Source organism: Ananas comosus, linkage group 7, assembly GCF_001540865.1.
Source record: "Ananas comosus cultivar F153 linkage group 7, ASM154086v1, whole genome shotgun sequence".
Classification (NCBI taxonomy): Eukaryota; Viridiplantae; Streptophyta; class Magnoliopsida; order Poales; family Bromeliaceae; genus Ananas; species Ananas comosus.
The window spans coordinates 2,119,345-2,132,979 of NC_033627.1; the positions used below are offsets into that span (position 1 = coordinate 2,119,345).

Genomic DNA, 13,635 nt, shown 5'->3' on the forward strand with positions numbered 1-13,635 from the left:
GAGTGGTGCAAGCTAAGAAAAAATGTGTCTCCTCAAAAGCGTAGTGTAATGTTTGATCTATTCTCCTCACCAAAAGGACAAAGCGCTTTGTCGTACCATAAAATTCTAAAAAAAGTATGAATGAACATTAACATGTGACGCATCATGCATGGGCTTAGAAAACATTAATTTCTTGCATTGACTTAAAAAATAATTAGCACGGTAAATTTCAAGCCACCTAATTGCGTTACGAAATCTAATTAGGTCAAAGATCACGACATTTAAGAGGAGGTTGTACGCCATTTTCTAATATCTAATTATGTCATATGTAGACTCCATTATCTTACTAAATTGAACAATTAATTGGAATAGTTGAGAATGCCTAATTAATTAAAGGCATTTTATGGGCTTAATTTGCGCAGCAGCTTCTAGGCGGGTGGGACTTTTTTTCTTTTTTTTTTTTACAACAGGTTCTCAGTTTAAGTCACGGTAGGCAGCTAACATTATTAATTTCTTCACATTTAATTCAAGTCCACTTACAAAAAAAAGTTGAAAATGAGTGTTAAATATAAAAATATATAAACATTGTTTTCTAATAAATATTTTTTTTAGGAGAAAGATAGTATGCTATCCGCTTCGTTTATTTCATTTAGAAATAAACTTAGCTGGAAATGTGAATCAACTAGGATTTGAACTTGGGTCTCCCTTTTATAACTTACACTAGGAACAATCGATCGTTTTCTTATAATTTAAACTTTTAAAGTACAACTGTTATTTTACACTAGTGTGCTTGGCGAAAATCTTAACATGAATATTTATATATATTCATCATGAATTTTTTTACAAATGTTAGTAAGTTATTAGATTAACTTTTTTTATTAGAAACTATTTTTATTTGATTAATTTTTCTTATATATAATACAGTAGTAGAATTATTTCGGAGCTCAATCAAAAGATATTGCTTCTAATATTTAATGAATTAAAATGCCAATCTGACTTTTTTTGTTTACACTAAACTTCTAATATGGACCAATTATTTTTCTTTTTTTTTTCATAATAAATGAAACGGGAGGGTTCGACCCAATAAACAAGATGATAAACAGTGCACATGTGCACATGCAATATTACTCGCACAATTATTTGCCTTCAATTTTTGTAATATCAGAAGCCATTTAATAAAGAATAATTATGTATTAATTACAATCTCAATAATTCAAACACAACCAAACATATAATAATAAACAAGATTAGCCAGGTGTATATAGAACTACAAGTCAATCTCATATCTCAAGCACGAACATATAAAGATAATTTTTTTTTAAGGAAAAAAAGAGAGAAAAAAAAACTCGATCTACGAAATGGATGAGGATAGCAGTTCCTTTATGCGAGCATCGTACGGAGCGGCGGCGGCGGCGGTCAATCGCGCCTTCCTCTTCTGAAGGAACCGCTGCAGCGACCGCTTCATCGTGAGCCCCGAGTTCAGGAGCTGCGGCGGAGGATTCACATTGCTACCATGCGGAGAGATCGAATGCGGAGTTCGCGACGGGGCCTTCGTGTTGCATGAGTTCTCTACCACTTGCCTATGCTTGTAACGGTTGTTGGTGTCAATGCTCGTGTGTTTTCCATTTTTGTTTGCTGTGTTTCCCATCGCTTGGTTGGCCATAGTTATGATGGCTCTTGCCTGTTGTATACAAGATGTAATGCAAAACTATTAATATGAGGAGAATACAAAAAAAAAAAAAAAGGAAAATGGTAAATGAAATTACTTATTACTAGACTCTGAACATGTAAAAATAATGTAAAACAACATTAATTCCCTCATGTAATGCGTACAATCAAATAATAAAAGATGGAATACGTGCATGGAATAATAAAATTCAGTATTCGAACTCAAAAATTCGTGCTATGATATTATATATACGAAAGAGTGGTGTTTAAATATTTCATATTCAACACTAAAGATTATAAAAATAAAGGCATGTGGCTCTCATAGATGGGATCATCTACTGCTTGATCTATATTAAAAGGCTCAGTTCCAATCCAAAAGTTTAGGCTAGTAAATTTGAAAAAATTCCTCATATTATACAGAAATAACCAGGATATATATATACTAGCTAGTAATTTATATTTGGTTTGAGATTTATATTCTTAAATTGCTGGTAATTAAAATCAGATATGATTCACGACATTTCAAACGCAGATGGTCAAATAAAATATGTGCAGCAGTTTACTGGTCACAGATCTGTGTTCAACCTTTGTTAGTGGAAGTCAAAAATCAATTAGTTTTTTCTAAAGAGAGAAATTGTGCGAAAGCTTATTGGGAGTAGGTATGTAATTAATTAAGGACTTTGACCGGGCAACTGCTGTTTATATTTTCCAACTTTATGTTAATTCTTTGACTTTGTGTGCTTGTATGATTCCATGTTGTCGGCATATTCAAGGCACAAATCAAATGCAACCTCCCCATTTATGTACATATTTGGTGCCTAGCTGTAAAGTGTGACTAAATTATTAATAAAAGTAGGGTTTTGTCAGCGTAAATTAAACCCCACTAAGTTTGAATCAAACATAAAAAAATATTAACATTTTTTTTTATTTATTTTGCTCGATCCTATACGTAGGTATATATCATGCTAAACAATCGATCGTTTATTTGCAAAAATTTTAGCTGTTAGATTAGAACGGGGTTATAATAGTTCGTTTCTATTTAACAAATAAATGATCTGAGATTGGATTCATCGTTCCAAGGTTAATATAGGATAAAGTGGAAATTGAGGAAGGTGAAGAACAAGCCCATATAAAATTTGATGCAAGAACTAAACTATTAGGAGAGTATACAAAGTACAGGTGCACGAAGCTAAGCGCTCGATTCTTAATAAAGCAGGAAAAAGAAAAGAAAATTAAAGGTTGTGAATCGATGGAGATAGATAATATATACATATTGCAAGTTCTTAAAAACAGTAGAAAAATCTGGATATGGAACCAAACAAACCTGAATCTCTGTGATGTCGCAGACGCAAATCTGCCCCTTGTAGAAGATTGTAATCTGCTTATTCTGCTGCTGCTGCTGCTTCTCTTGGCACTTCTCTTTTATTTCAAAACATCTCGCATCCCTACAAGAACATCAATTATAGTATCATCATCAAATAATCTATATATCTATATAAAAAAATTAGAAAGATGTAAACAACATGCATGACCTTAAAGAGATCAGAATCTATGAGAATATAATCAATCACATACACATACCTGCAAACTTTGGCAGAGTCGACGTCGCCGGATGGTCGATCGTCGCCGATACCAAGTCGGAGGCAGAGCTCCGGTTCGCCGATGACCATCTTTTTTTTAAAATTTTTGTTATTCTTTAATTCTCTCCTTCTATTATATATACTATGAATCAATCTCTCGCTTCTTTCTTATATATATATATATGTATGATGTTGTTCGAGAAAGCTTAGTGTTTAATATTTGGTATGCAGGAGATATATATTCATGCTTTTATTAGTATATATATATATACGCGCTTTGTTCCCAACCCCAAAGAGAGAAAACGCACGTGGAGCATGAATTCCACGTGCATGTATACCTATGACTTTAGACTAGTTGGCCAATAAGGATGCATTTATGGTGGGAGATGAGACACGTTTCTATTCTTTTTGGTACTTTTTATTATTATTTTATTATTATTATTATTATTATTTTTACTTTTATTTTTGCAAATTTGTGTTGTGTTGGAAATTTGGGTCAAATTTTCGTACTCACGTTTTCGTTTCTGGGGGGTCGGATATCGTGCGTACAACTAAACGGGTCGAGATTTTAATTTAGGCGCAACGAAATTCTAATAAGATTTTTAGAAAACGAAATGTTACTTACTTGTTGAACTTTTAATTAGGTGTAAATATAGTCGTACCATCTTTTGATTTCTTTGTCTTAAAAATAAATATATATAGTAACGCTCATGTGAAAAAATTAGTTTTTAGTGGAAAATAATGTAAAGAAATAAATGTGAGACTTATATTTTTTTGTCACGTCGGCTCAATGATTCACTTAATTAATTCCTTTATGCATTCAATTGAAAAATTACTAAGAAACTACTGAAATAAAATATTAAACTATTAGTTTCTAATAATTTATGCTTGTAAAATTAAATAGTTATTTCACATGGTAATCAGAACAGAAAATTAGAAATTAAGCTAAATAATAATTTTGAAATTAAGTCAACAAAATCATTAATCTTCTTCTATTTTTTTGGGATAAACTTCAATTACCATCCCTATGATTTTGCACTTTCTCATTTTAGTAACCCTTTGGTTTAAAGTGTATCAAGTTAGTATCATGTGGTTTTATTTTTATTTTTTCGTCAGCTTTTCCATTAATATTTCGTTAAATTATATACAAAAAAAACTTTAGATACCTTACCTAGCTAGATTTATCCAATATTCACTTTAATACTTTTTAGTTTTAACTTTGTTACTGATTGAATAAAAAAAATTAATAAAATCGATAATAAAAAAGAAAAAAATAAAACCACATGACATGCACTAAATTGATACACTTTAAATCACATGATGCTAAAGTAAGAAAGTGTGAAACCACGGGATGATATTTTAAGTTTTTTTTTTTTTTCTTATTCCACGGAGGCTACATAATGGGAGAAATTAAAGGCACGTGCCCATTGACTCCTAATATTAATTCTTCGACAAGGAAAGGAGTAAGAAATTTGGCTTTTCTTATGCATAAAAAAAGCACGTTTTTTTTTTTTAAAAAAAATCCTCATAAATTCAAGCAGGTCGAATCTAACTTTGATTTCCAGTGAATTAATTGTACGTTCGTACTAGTAATCTAGCCACAAATATGGGACGGTTTAAAAGTCAAATAATTCAATTTTGGAGCTCGTGCTTCGCCCCTTTTTGATTTTTGTTGCCTCAACAAACGAGGAACTTTTAGACCACCGTGACAGTTACTGCAAAATAAATAAAAAACATAATTAAAGTGGTTCAAATTGGAGTTTTACTTCAAAGTTGGTGGACCTAAATCACGTGCTTGGTAGGTTTGGGTTCCAGCGAGAATAATTCAAAGATCAAATGGGATTTGTGACACGTTGAGCCCCTAATACGTATGGTCGCTAAAGTGTGAAGTAATAATTGTCATTAATTTACGAATCAATATGTTATGCACTGTAAAAAAATTTAGGAAAACTTTAAATATTATCTCTATAGTTTCGCAATTTTTCCTTCGGTATTCTATGGTTTAAAGTATATTATTTCGGTACCCCCGTGATTTTACTTTTCTTTTTCCATCAGCACCTCCAACTTTCCAGTAAATTATATACGAAAAACTTCGGATACAATATCTATATGATTTATCGAATATTCACTCTAGTACCTTGTGGTTTATCAAATTTTCATTTTAACATTTGTGATTTTAATTTTGTCACTGATTTAATGAAAAAATTAACGGATAAGATAACGGAAAAAGAAAATGAAACCACATGATACTTAAGTGATACATTTTAAACCACGGGGTATAAAAGTAAGAAAGCACGAAACCATAGGAGTGGCATTTGAAATTTTTTTCAATAGTTTTTGAAAACTAGTACAAATGCCTGCGTGCAGTGAGCTCTCCATACAGTATAAATTAAATTCTTTAAAATAATTTTATATAACAAATTTTATTTGATTTTAATCATGTAATTTATATTTAATACTATATATAAAAGCACGTGTTTCTGATTTGGGTCTCGCAACCGACCCACTTTTTGGCCAAAATTTTTCAACATATGGAAAAAAAAAAAATAGATATTGCAGAAGAAAATATATACGATAGAGTTCCGACCACGCATATAGGACATTTTTCAACCACTAAAGTTGGAACCACATTCAATTTGGACGTAATTCTAACAATTGCAATCGAATCTGCTCATACAGTTCTAACTGTAATAGTTGAATTTAGATACATTAAACTAATAAACTGAATTTAAATCTGCATAGAATTATAATTGCAATACAGTTGCAACTACATGCAACCGAATTACCTTTATTAGTTACATTTATAATTTTGCAAATGGGCTGCGTGGGCGCGAAATCTGCATGAACTAATTTGTTGATGCGGTTTATATATTGGGCTCGGACTTCATAAATAGATGTAGATCTTTCGTGTTAGAAACTAATTTGTTGATAGTGCTGTTATTGGGCTTACTTACCAATTAATTGGGCCGGAACTAATCTGGGCCTCTTATATCTTTCTTTCTTTTCTTTTTTTTTTGGTATGCACTTAAAATTTGACTTTAATTTTAATATTGAAAAGAAAACATGAGCTAAGTAAATTTGGAGTATTGTTCACAGATTTTAAGTAATGATTTGGTCACGAAAAATAGATTGCATATATTTGATTATTTATTTCTGCGGATTTCTAATATTGACTTCTCCTTAATAGTTGGTTGTTCAACAAACAAAAAAAAGAATATATATATATTATATTATAATATATATATATTAGTATATATATATATATAGATTCTAAAAAGTCCCCTTTTTTGCATTTTCACTTAACACTTGAGTCCTTAAAACTAATACATATATCACACTTTCATTTTCAATAATTTTAAAATTATTAAATATTATTGCAAATTTAGATTAAAGTAAAATTCTTTTATTTAATCGTAAAGGTCAGCTCTATCTTCATATATATATATATATATATATATATATATATATATATATATATATATGGTGTAGAGATACTACACGATCGGAAGTATAGAGAATTTGATATTTTCGATTTTTTAATTTCTAGATCAAGAATTGTATAGTTGGAATAATTGTGGTCCCCTAGAATTGAGTACTTCTAGGGTTAAGTGATTTTCACAGAGTAATAGTATTAATTCAAAAGTTAAAAATAATTAAAAAAAAGTTGATCTAAGGCCAAAAAAAGAAAAAAAAAAGAAAAAAGAGAAAAAAAGAGAGACCTTTTCGTAATAAGAGGATAGTATATAGGGACTATTGTTAGATTTGGTCCGAAGCGTGAAGGAGTGGACCGAGTGGCCCATCATCGTCGATGCGATCGAGGAGGAGTCGGGAAACGCGAGGGCACTCCGTCGTGTTCGTAATCGTACCCTCGCTTCGTTCTCTCCGCCCCTTCAAAACCTAACGCTCACCCAACTCCCCCTCTATAAGTAATATTCAATTCCCCTCTCTCCCTCTCTCCTCCCCCCTTCCAAATCCAAATCCATCCCTTTGCTCTCTCTCGATCTCCATCTCCGTCTCCACCTCGATCGGCTTCGGCAATGGCGGCGTCTCTCCAAATGGCAGCGCTTCTTTCGGCTCCGTCCACTCCCATCAACCCCGACAAGCTCCGTTTTGGATCGATCCCCGTAGGTATTGTCCCGATGCTCGTTGCTCTCGGGATCTTCGTAGAATTTGGATCGTAGTGGGTAGAAATCGAGTGGCATCCCCTTTTTTTTGGGAGATCCGATCCCCTAGCTCTCACCATCCTATAAATTTCAATCTTTTCCTTATTCTAGTTTTTGGTTCTCTTTACAGGAAGGAAAGTGAGCAATTTGATCGTTAGATCGGATGGGAGGATGATGACCGGTGGGTTTTCCCCTTCAGCTCGCGGCGGAATCTTGATTCCGAGTGCGGTCGCAGTTAAGTATCCGATCCCGATTTGTATTGGATTAGTGAGCTTGAAAAAACCGGATTAGTCCTGTGAAACCTACTGGTTTAAGAATTTAGCGCTTAGAAAGCAAATTGCTGGCCTTGTATTTTGAAGGGGAGATGTATACGAAATTATATTTACTTGATGAATTTAAGGGATTGTTTTGTATGTTTTTATTCATGTATAAATAGCGATTCGTGTACTAAATTTAGGATTTTGATGTGTTCATGTAGGCAAAGTCTGATGCTCCTGCAAGTTCTACATCCTCAAAACCTGGGTAAGCTTCTTGCTATGAATAATGGATTCTTCAAACTTCTTATGATGAACGAGCCTTCTTCTTGCTTCTCTAGATCAAGTCACTTTGAAGTACTAATTTCATGACTTGCAGACCAGGAATTGGACACTTAAGTGTTTAGTAATTAAGTGGTTAGAGCAGCAAACATCTTCGTATCGATCAAAATATCATCTTCGTATAGATCAAATTATCAATTTGACTCATAGGTGTCTGTGTGAGGAAAGCGAAGCAAGTGCCTTCCAGCTTGCATTTATAGCACTGAGAATAGTTAGTTGATTCCCAAAATTTAAACAGTAGGTAACATGCCTTTCCACTTTCATTCAGTTCATCCGATAATTGAGGCGCTTAAACCATCTTTGCCTTTTTAGGCATTTTATTTCTAGATATTGTTAACACTTAACATCAGAAAGAATATTAATTACATGTAGACGATTTAGTCATATAATAAAGTTACATCAACCAGGATATATTAAGAGGTTTAGTCACTGGTAAAACCGCTGTTTTTGAAGAAGAGAATAAGTGCTATATATTTCATAGACTATCACCTATGTTTGAAAAGGACCTTTTTGTGTTCAAGTTCATTCACCTTGGCCTATGCTTCTTAGTTTCATAAGCAAGGATGCAACAATTTCTTTTCTTTTTATGGTGGGACTTGGCCTTTCCTAAGTTGAGTATGTTCTTTTACATGTTAACATCCAGTGGTAGCTTATGTCTATTTAGGACTTTCCAGTAGATTGCGCCTGGCTGAGTTGCTGTGCTTTCAAATTTGATGAATTTATGCGAAGATTTGTGCTGATGTTTGTTCACCTTTCGTCATTTTGCTGTTATTGTGATACTTTTGTGATTTATGATTATGATTTGTGACAGAGGTTATAGGCAATCTGCAATAGATGTTGATTGCTAGAAAAATGCAGAATCAAATTAAGTAATATGAGACTTAAAATGCAAAATCTTTGCCCAAAAAATTAATTAGTTGCGCCCCCTATGGCTTTTTGCATGATGATTTAGAATTAGGTTTTTAGTGCCTATGACTATCAATTACTCTCAAACATTGAGGAATCAGGGTTATTCTTTTCCGCATGTTAATTTGTCAATTATCTCCCCTGCGTTCACTTGGTCAAATTCCTCTTGCCATTCTGCTAATGTGGAATACAACAATATACAGCATATTATGTTTTGAACCTTGATATGCGTACCAGGAAGCTTTCTTGCATTAGAGCTGTGTGATGAGTTGTTTACTACTATAAAATCAGACCTTCCTCAACTGAGAAAATAAAAGCACTATCATAGGCAGAACGAAGATACATGCAGGCGTGCTAGACCTATTGCATGTGCAAAGCAGAATGTGCTTGCTTACAGTACACTTCTGCTAGAAGTTAATCTAAGTAGGCACTTCTTTCCACAACTCATCATTTTATGGGAGATTCTTGCCTTCTTTCTTTCTTTCTTTCTTTCCATTTGCTCTTGTGGTGGCAAATTTTACCTGCTGCTTTTGGTGGTAATTCTTAATCAAGGGGTTTACTATTCTTTCTTGCCGATATAATATCTTCTATTGCATCTGTCATAATTTAAATCTTTCAACTCCGTTCTCATCTTTCAACATCTAGTCATGAGCTGTTATTATTCGAGGCTCTTCGTGAGGGTCTGGAAGAGGAGATGGACCGGGATCCGCGTGTCTGCGTCATGGGCGAGGATGTCGGCCATTATGGTGGGTCCTACAAGGTCACTAAAGGCTTGGCCACAAAGTATGGTGATCTTCGTGTCCTTGACACTCCCATTGCTGAGAACTCCTTTACTGGCATGGGGATTGGTGCTGCCATGACCGGACTAAGGCCCATCGTCGAGGGCATGAACATGGGCTTCCTTTTACTGGCTTTCAATCAGATATCCAACAACTGCGGCATGCTCCACTACACATCCGGGGGCCAGTTCAAGATACCAATAGTAATTCGTGGGCCGGGGGGTGTCGGCCGCCAGCTTGGGGCCGAGCACTCCCAGCGGCTTGAGTCATACTTCCAGTCGATCCCCGGCCTTCAAATGGTCGCATGCTCAACCCCTTACAATGCGAAGGGGCTGATGAAGGCCGCAATACGGAGCGAAAACCCTGTAGTTCTTTTTGAGCATGTTTTGTTATACAATCTCAAGGAGAGGATTCCCGATGAGGAATATATCTGCTGTTTGGAGGAAGCCGAGATGGTACGGCCCGGGGAACATGTAACCATCCTCACGTACTCACGCATGCGGTACCATGTGATGCAGGCGGCGAAGACACTGGTGAATAAGGGGTACGATCCCGAGGTGATTGATATTAGGTCATTGAAGCCCTTTGATTTATACACTATTGGGAATTCTATCAAGAAGACGCACCGCGTGCTGATAGTGGAAGAGTGCATGCGGACAGGCGGTATTGGTGCGAGTCTGAGGGCAGCAATTATTGACAACTTCTGGGACTATTTGGACGCTCCGATCATGTGCTTGTCGTCCCAGGATGTGCCGACACCGTACGCCGGGACGTTGGAGGAGTGGACGGTGGTGCAGCCGCCGCAGATTGTGGCCGCAGTTGAGCAGCTTTGCCAGTAGAAAAAGAAAACAAGAAGATATTTCCGTAGCTCTGGCTTATTTTGTGTTGTTAAATCTTTGGGACAAGTCTTTCCTAATTGAAGGTTTTATTCATACGTAAGTATGGTGCGGCAAAGCAGGATATTCATTCTTGTTAGTATTGTACTCGTGTACGGTTCTTTTATTTTTGTAATGTTTGTTGTGCTCCAATAACCATTTAAGTCCGTAGTGCTAAATTTAATTTTTTTGGTTGTAGTCGTTTCAATTATTAATATCTCAAATTTTTTACTTCGATGTGCGATATAATAATCTTGAAGATTTGCGAGTTTTGTGGCAGGGGACTAAACTTGCAAGATTAATGGCTCTTGTACTTCATATGGTTTACCCACACACATACCAAATATAAATATAAAGGAATTAATGATCCAACTTATAATTTCTGTGTATGATTAAACGGGGAGAATAAAAGGGAATTTTCTCATTCACCAAAATATATTTACAGTTGCTAGCAACTTTCCAGGTTTATTCCATTTTATTATTATAGCTCTAGATAAGAAATCATTAACGCTAGTTCCAATTAAGTTTTTTAGTTGTGAAGTCCTCTTCTTAGCCCGTAAACTTTTGACAGCAACAAAGGTTTGGCCAGATTCCACTCTCATCATTCAATAACCCGAACATGTGACTCAAGTTAGGATCTATATTAAAATACTATTAAAAATTGAGCACAAAACAATCACGCTGTACTGCATAAAGAAAACTTTACCGCATAAAGAAAACTCGCTACATTTGCTTCTATATAGTTCATTCGACTTGTCGAAGACAACTGTTAAAATTTTACATTAGTTCAAGCTTAACACAACATCGAAAATATCAGCCTCGTAGTCAGAACAGAATAAGAGCAAAACCTACAATGCTGGTAATTAGAACTACCATCAACCAAACTTACTACATATATCTTGCTTAACACTTTCCGAAAGCCTACTGATACGGCGCGGCAAGAACCGAGAGATCACGCATACAGAACCTGCGTACTGGATGGAGTCAGATCCGCAAAGTCCTTCGGCACGTCAACTTCTTGCCACCGAATCGAAAAGCTCTTCTTCTTCTTAGAGCTGCAATCCGACGTCTCTACATGCCCGACCACGACGTGCAGTCCCCGCCCGACTACAAAGATCCGAGACCCAACACAGCTCACCGAGAATGGCTTTCGGATCCTCTCGGACATCGGCGACCCCGCGACGGTCTCCCATGAATCGGATTCGAAATCATACACCTTCACACGCATCCGCTCATACTCGGATATCACAAACAAATGCCCATCGACCACGGCACTCGACCCCGTCCACCCTTCACGCATTCCTATCGGCATACCCTCCCAACAGTTAGTTTTTGGATCGTAGACTTGCCCTCTCGGTGAAGACAAGAAGGGCCAGACGCAGCCTTCGGTTACATATAATCGTCCATTAAGTACAGCCGAGTCAGATGAGGCCATGATGGTGCCCATGTTTGCGATCGGTTGCCAATTACCCTTAACTGGGTCGAGAACCTCTGCCGAGTCGAGCTCAAACTGGTCGGTGCTGTACCCACCGGCGACATACACTCGGCCGTCAATGACACCGCGGGCAAAGAAGGACCGGGCGGCTAGCATCCGGCTCATGACGGTCCACCGGTTTTTATAGATCTCATACTTCAGGACCAAATGTAGAGGGCAGTCCATGTCCGAGACGAGCCCGCCGCAAACCAGCAAGGTGCCGTCCGGAGGAACTGCGATACATCCAAAGCCGCGAGGGCACGCACGTTCGCGGCACGGCATGGCCGGAATAGTGTGCCAGGAGAAGTGAATAAGATCGAGCACCTGCCATTGGATTTTCCCGGTGCATCTATGGAAGGCTAAAGTGAAGAGCCACGGGTCGCGGAAGCCGAGGGCTTTACGCTGAGCGAAGAACCGTTCTTTGTTGGCCAAGAGGCGATGCCACCGTCGGCAAACAAGGCGGCAGGCCTTGTGCGTGTCGACGGGGAGGCGGAGTAGACAATTCAGTGCGACATCATCAGGGAGGCCCGGGATGAGGGGGGTCAAATCGAGAGACGAGTCCGGTTCGTAAGAAGAAGATGCAGATGAGGGATAGGAAGGGGTGGCCGTGGCGAATCGGAATTTGGGAGTGAGCTTCATTTGAGAATCCCCAAGCTTGAGGACCGGGGACTGGTGGGACGAGACTCGAACACGTCGCATGTTTTTGGATCTAACAAATCCGGAGAACAAATAGAAGGACCCAAATCCAACAAAAATGCAATCCTTTGTTATCTACTCCTTTTGAGGACTGTTTCTAAGGGAAGGGGAAAAATCTCACCTTTGAACAAAAAGTCCAAATCTTTGTCAGAAACTAATCCAAAAGTGTGGATTTGGGAAACCCTTTTCCTGATCCCAAATCTCAATCCTTTGTGACCTACTCTTTGTGAGGATTTTGCTGTCAAGGGTGAACTAAAAGTTCATATCTTTGTGAGAAGCTAATCCTAAGGTGTCGATGTAAAAAGCACTTCTCCTCATCCCAAACACACACAACTCCTTGTTATCCTACTCTTTTTGAGAATAGTTGTTAAGAGATGAAGAAGAAAAGTCTCAGCTTTGAGCCAAAAGGCGAAATCTTCGTGAGAAACTAATCCAAAGGTCTGATTTTGGAAAGCCCTAAATTCATCTCCCTATGTTACTTTTCCAGAGGAGGAGCTCAAAACCCAGCAAATTTTCCTTTTTTTCCCCCCCACCTCCTCTATAAGCAATAAGCAGAGATCATTACAGAACATCTAACAGAAACAAATAAGCTTGTATTAACTTGCCAAAGCTCAAAAACAAGATTAGATTGGAAAGAACCCGCAAGTGCTTTTGAATTCAAAAAGCTAAGAGAGGAAAGAAATAAAGCTGCAACCATGAATCTTACAAGATTAGGGGAGCTCTGTGGAGGATTACAGAGGAATTGATTCTCTCCTCTCCTTTTCCTTCTTTTTTTTTTTTTTTTTTTTTTTAGCTCTTTGATTTAGAATTAAGGAGGTGGTAGGATTTGATTCAGCTTCAAAACCAGCAAAAGAAGTGGTGAAAGGGGGAAAGGAAAAGGAAATTTTCCTCGCTTTTGGTCCCACATTAGGAGCAAGTC

General features: G+C 36.9%; 3 protein-coding genes across 3 annotated transcripts; 1 reads left to right on the forward strand and 2 right to left on the reverse strand.

Moving 5' to 3' along the window:
* Positions 1,151 to 3,446, reverse strand: LOC109712648 (protein TIFY 5-like). Its single transcript, XM_020236340.1, has 3 exons — positions 3,229 to 3,446; positions 2,972 to 3,092; positions 1,151 to 1,660 (listed from the first exon to the last, which is right to left on the reverse strand). The coding sequence occupies exons 1-3, from the start codon at positions 3,315 to 3,317 to the stop codon at positions 1,331 to 1,333; spliced, it is 540 nt and encodes a 179-aa protein (XP_020091929.1). The 5' UTR covers positions 3,318 to 3,446; the 3' UTR covers positions 1,151 to 1,330.
* On the forward strand, positions 7,000 to 10,754 carry LOC109712705 (pyruvate dehydrogenase E1 component subunit beta-like). Its single transcript, XM_020236443.1, has 4 exons — positions 7,000 to 7,355; positions 7,521 to 7,624; positions 7,869 to 7,912; positions 9,538 to 10,754. The coding sequence occupies exons 1-4, from the start codon at positions 7,265 to 7,267 to the stop codon at positions 10,508 to 10,510; spliced, it is 1,212 nt and encodes a 403-aa protein (XP_020092032.1). The 5' UTR covers positions 7,000 to 7,264; the 3' UTR covers positions 10,511 to 10,754.
* LOC109713011 (F-box/kelch-repeat protein At1g30090) lies at positions 11,208 to 13,635 on the reverse strand. The gene is made up of 2 exons (XM_020236921.1): positions 13,423 to 13,635; positions 11,208 to 13,288 (listed from the first exon to the last, which is right to left on the reverse strand). The coding sequence occupies exon 2, from the start codon at positions 12,717 to 12,719 to the stop codon at positions 11,499 to 11,501; it is 1,221 nt and encodes a 406-aa protein (XP_020092510.1). The 5' UTR covers positions 12,720 to 13,288; positions 13,423 to 13,635; the 3' UTR covers positions 11,208 to 11,498.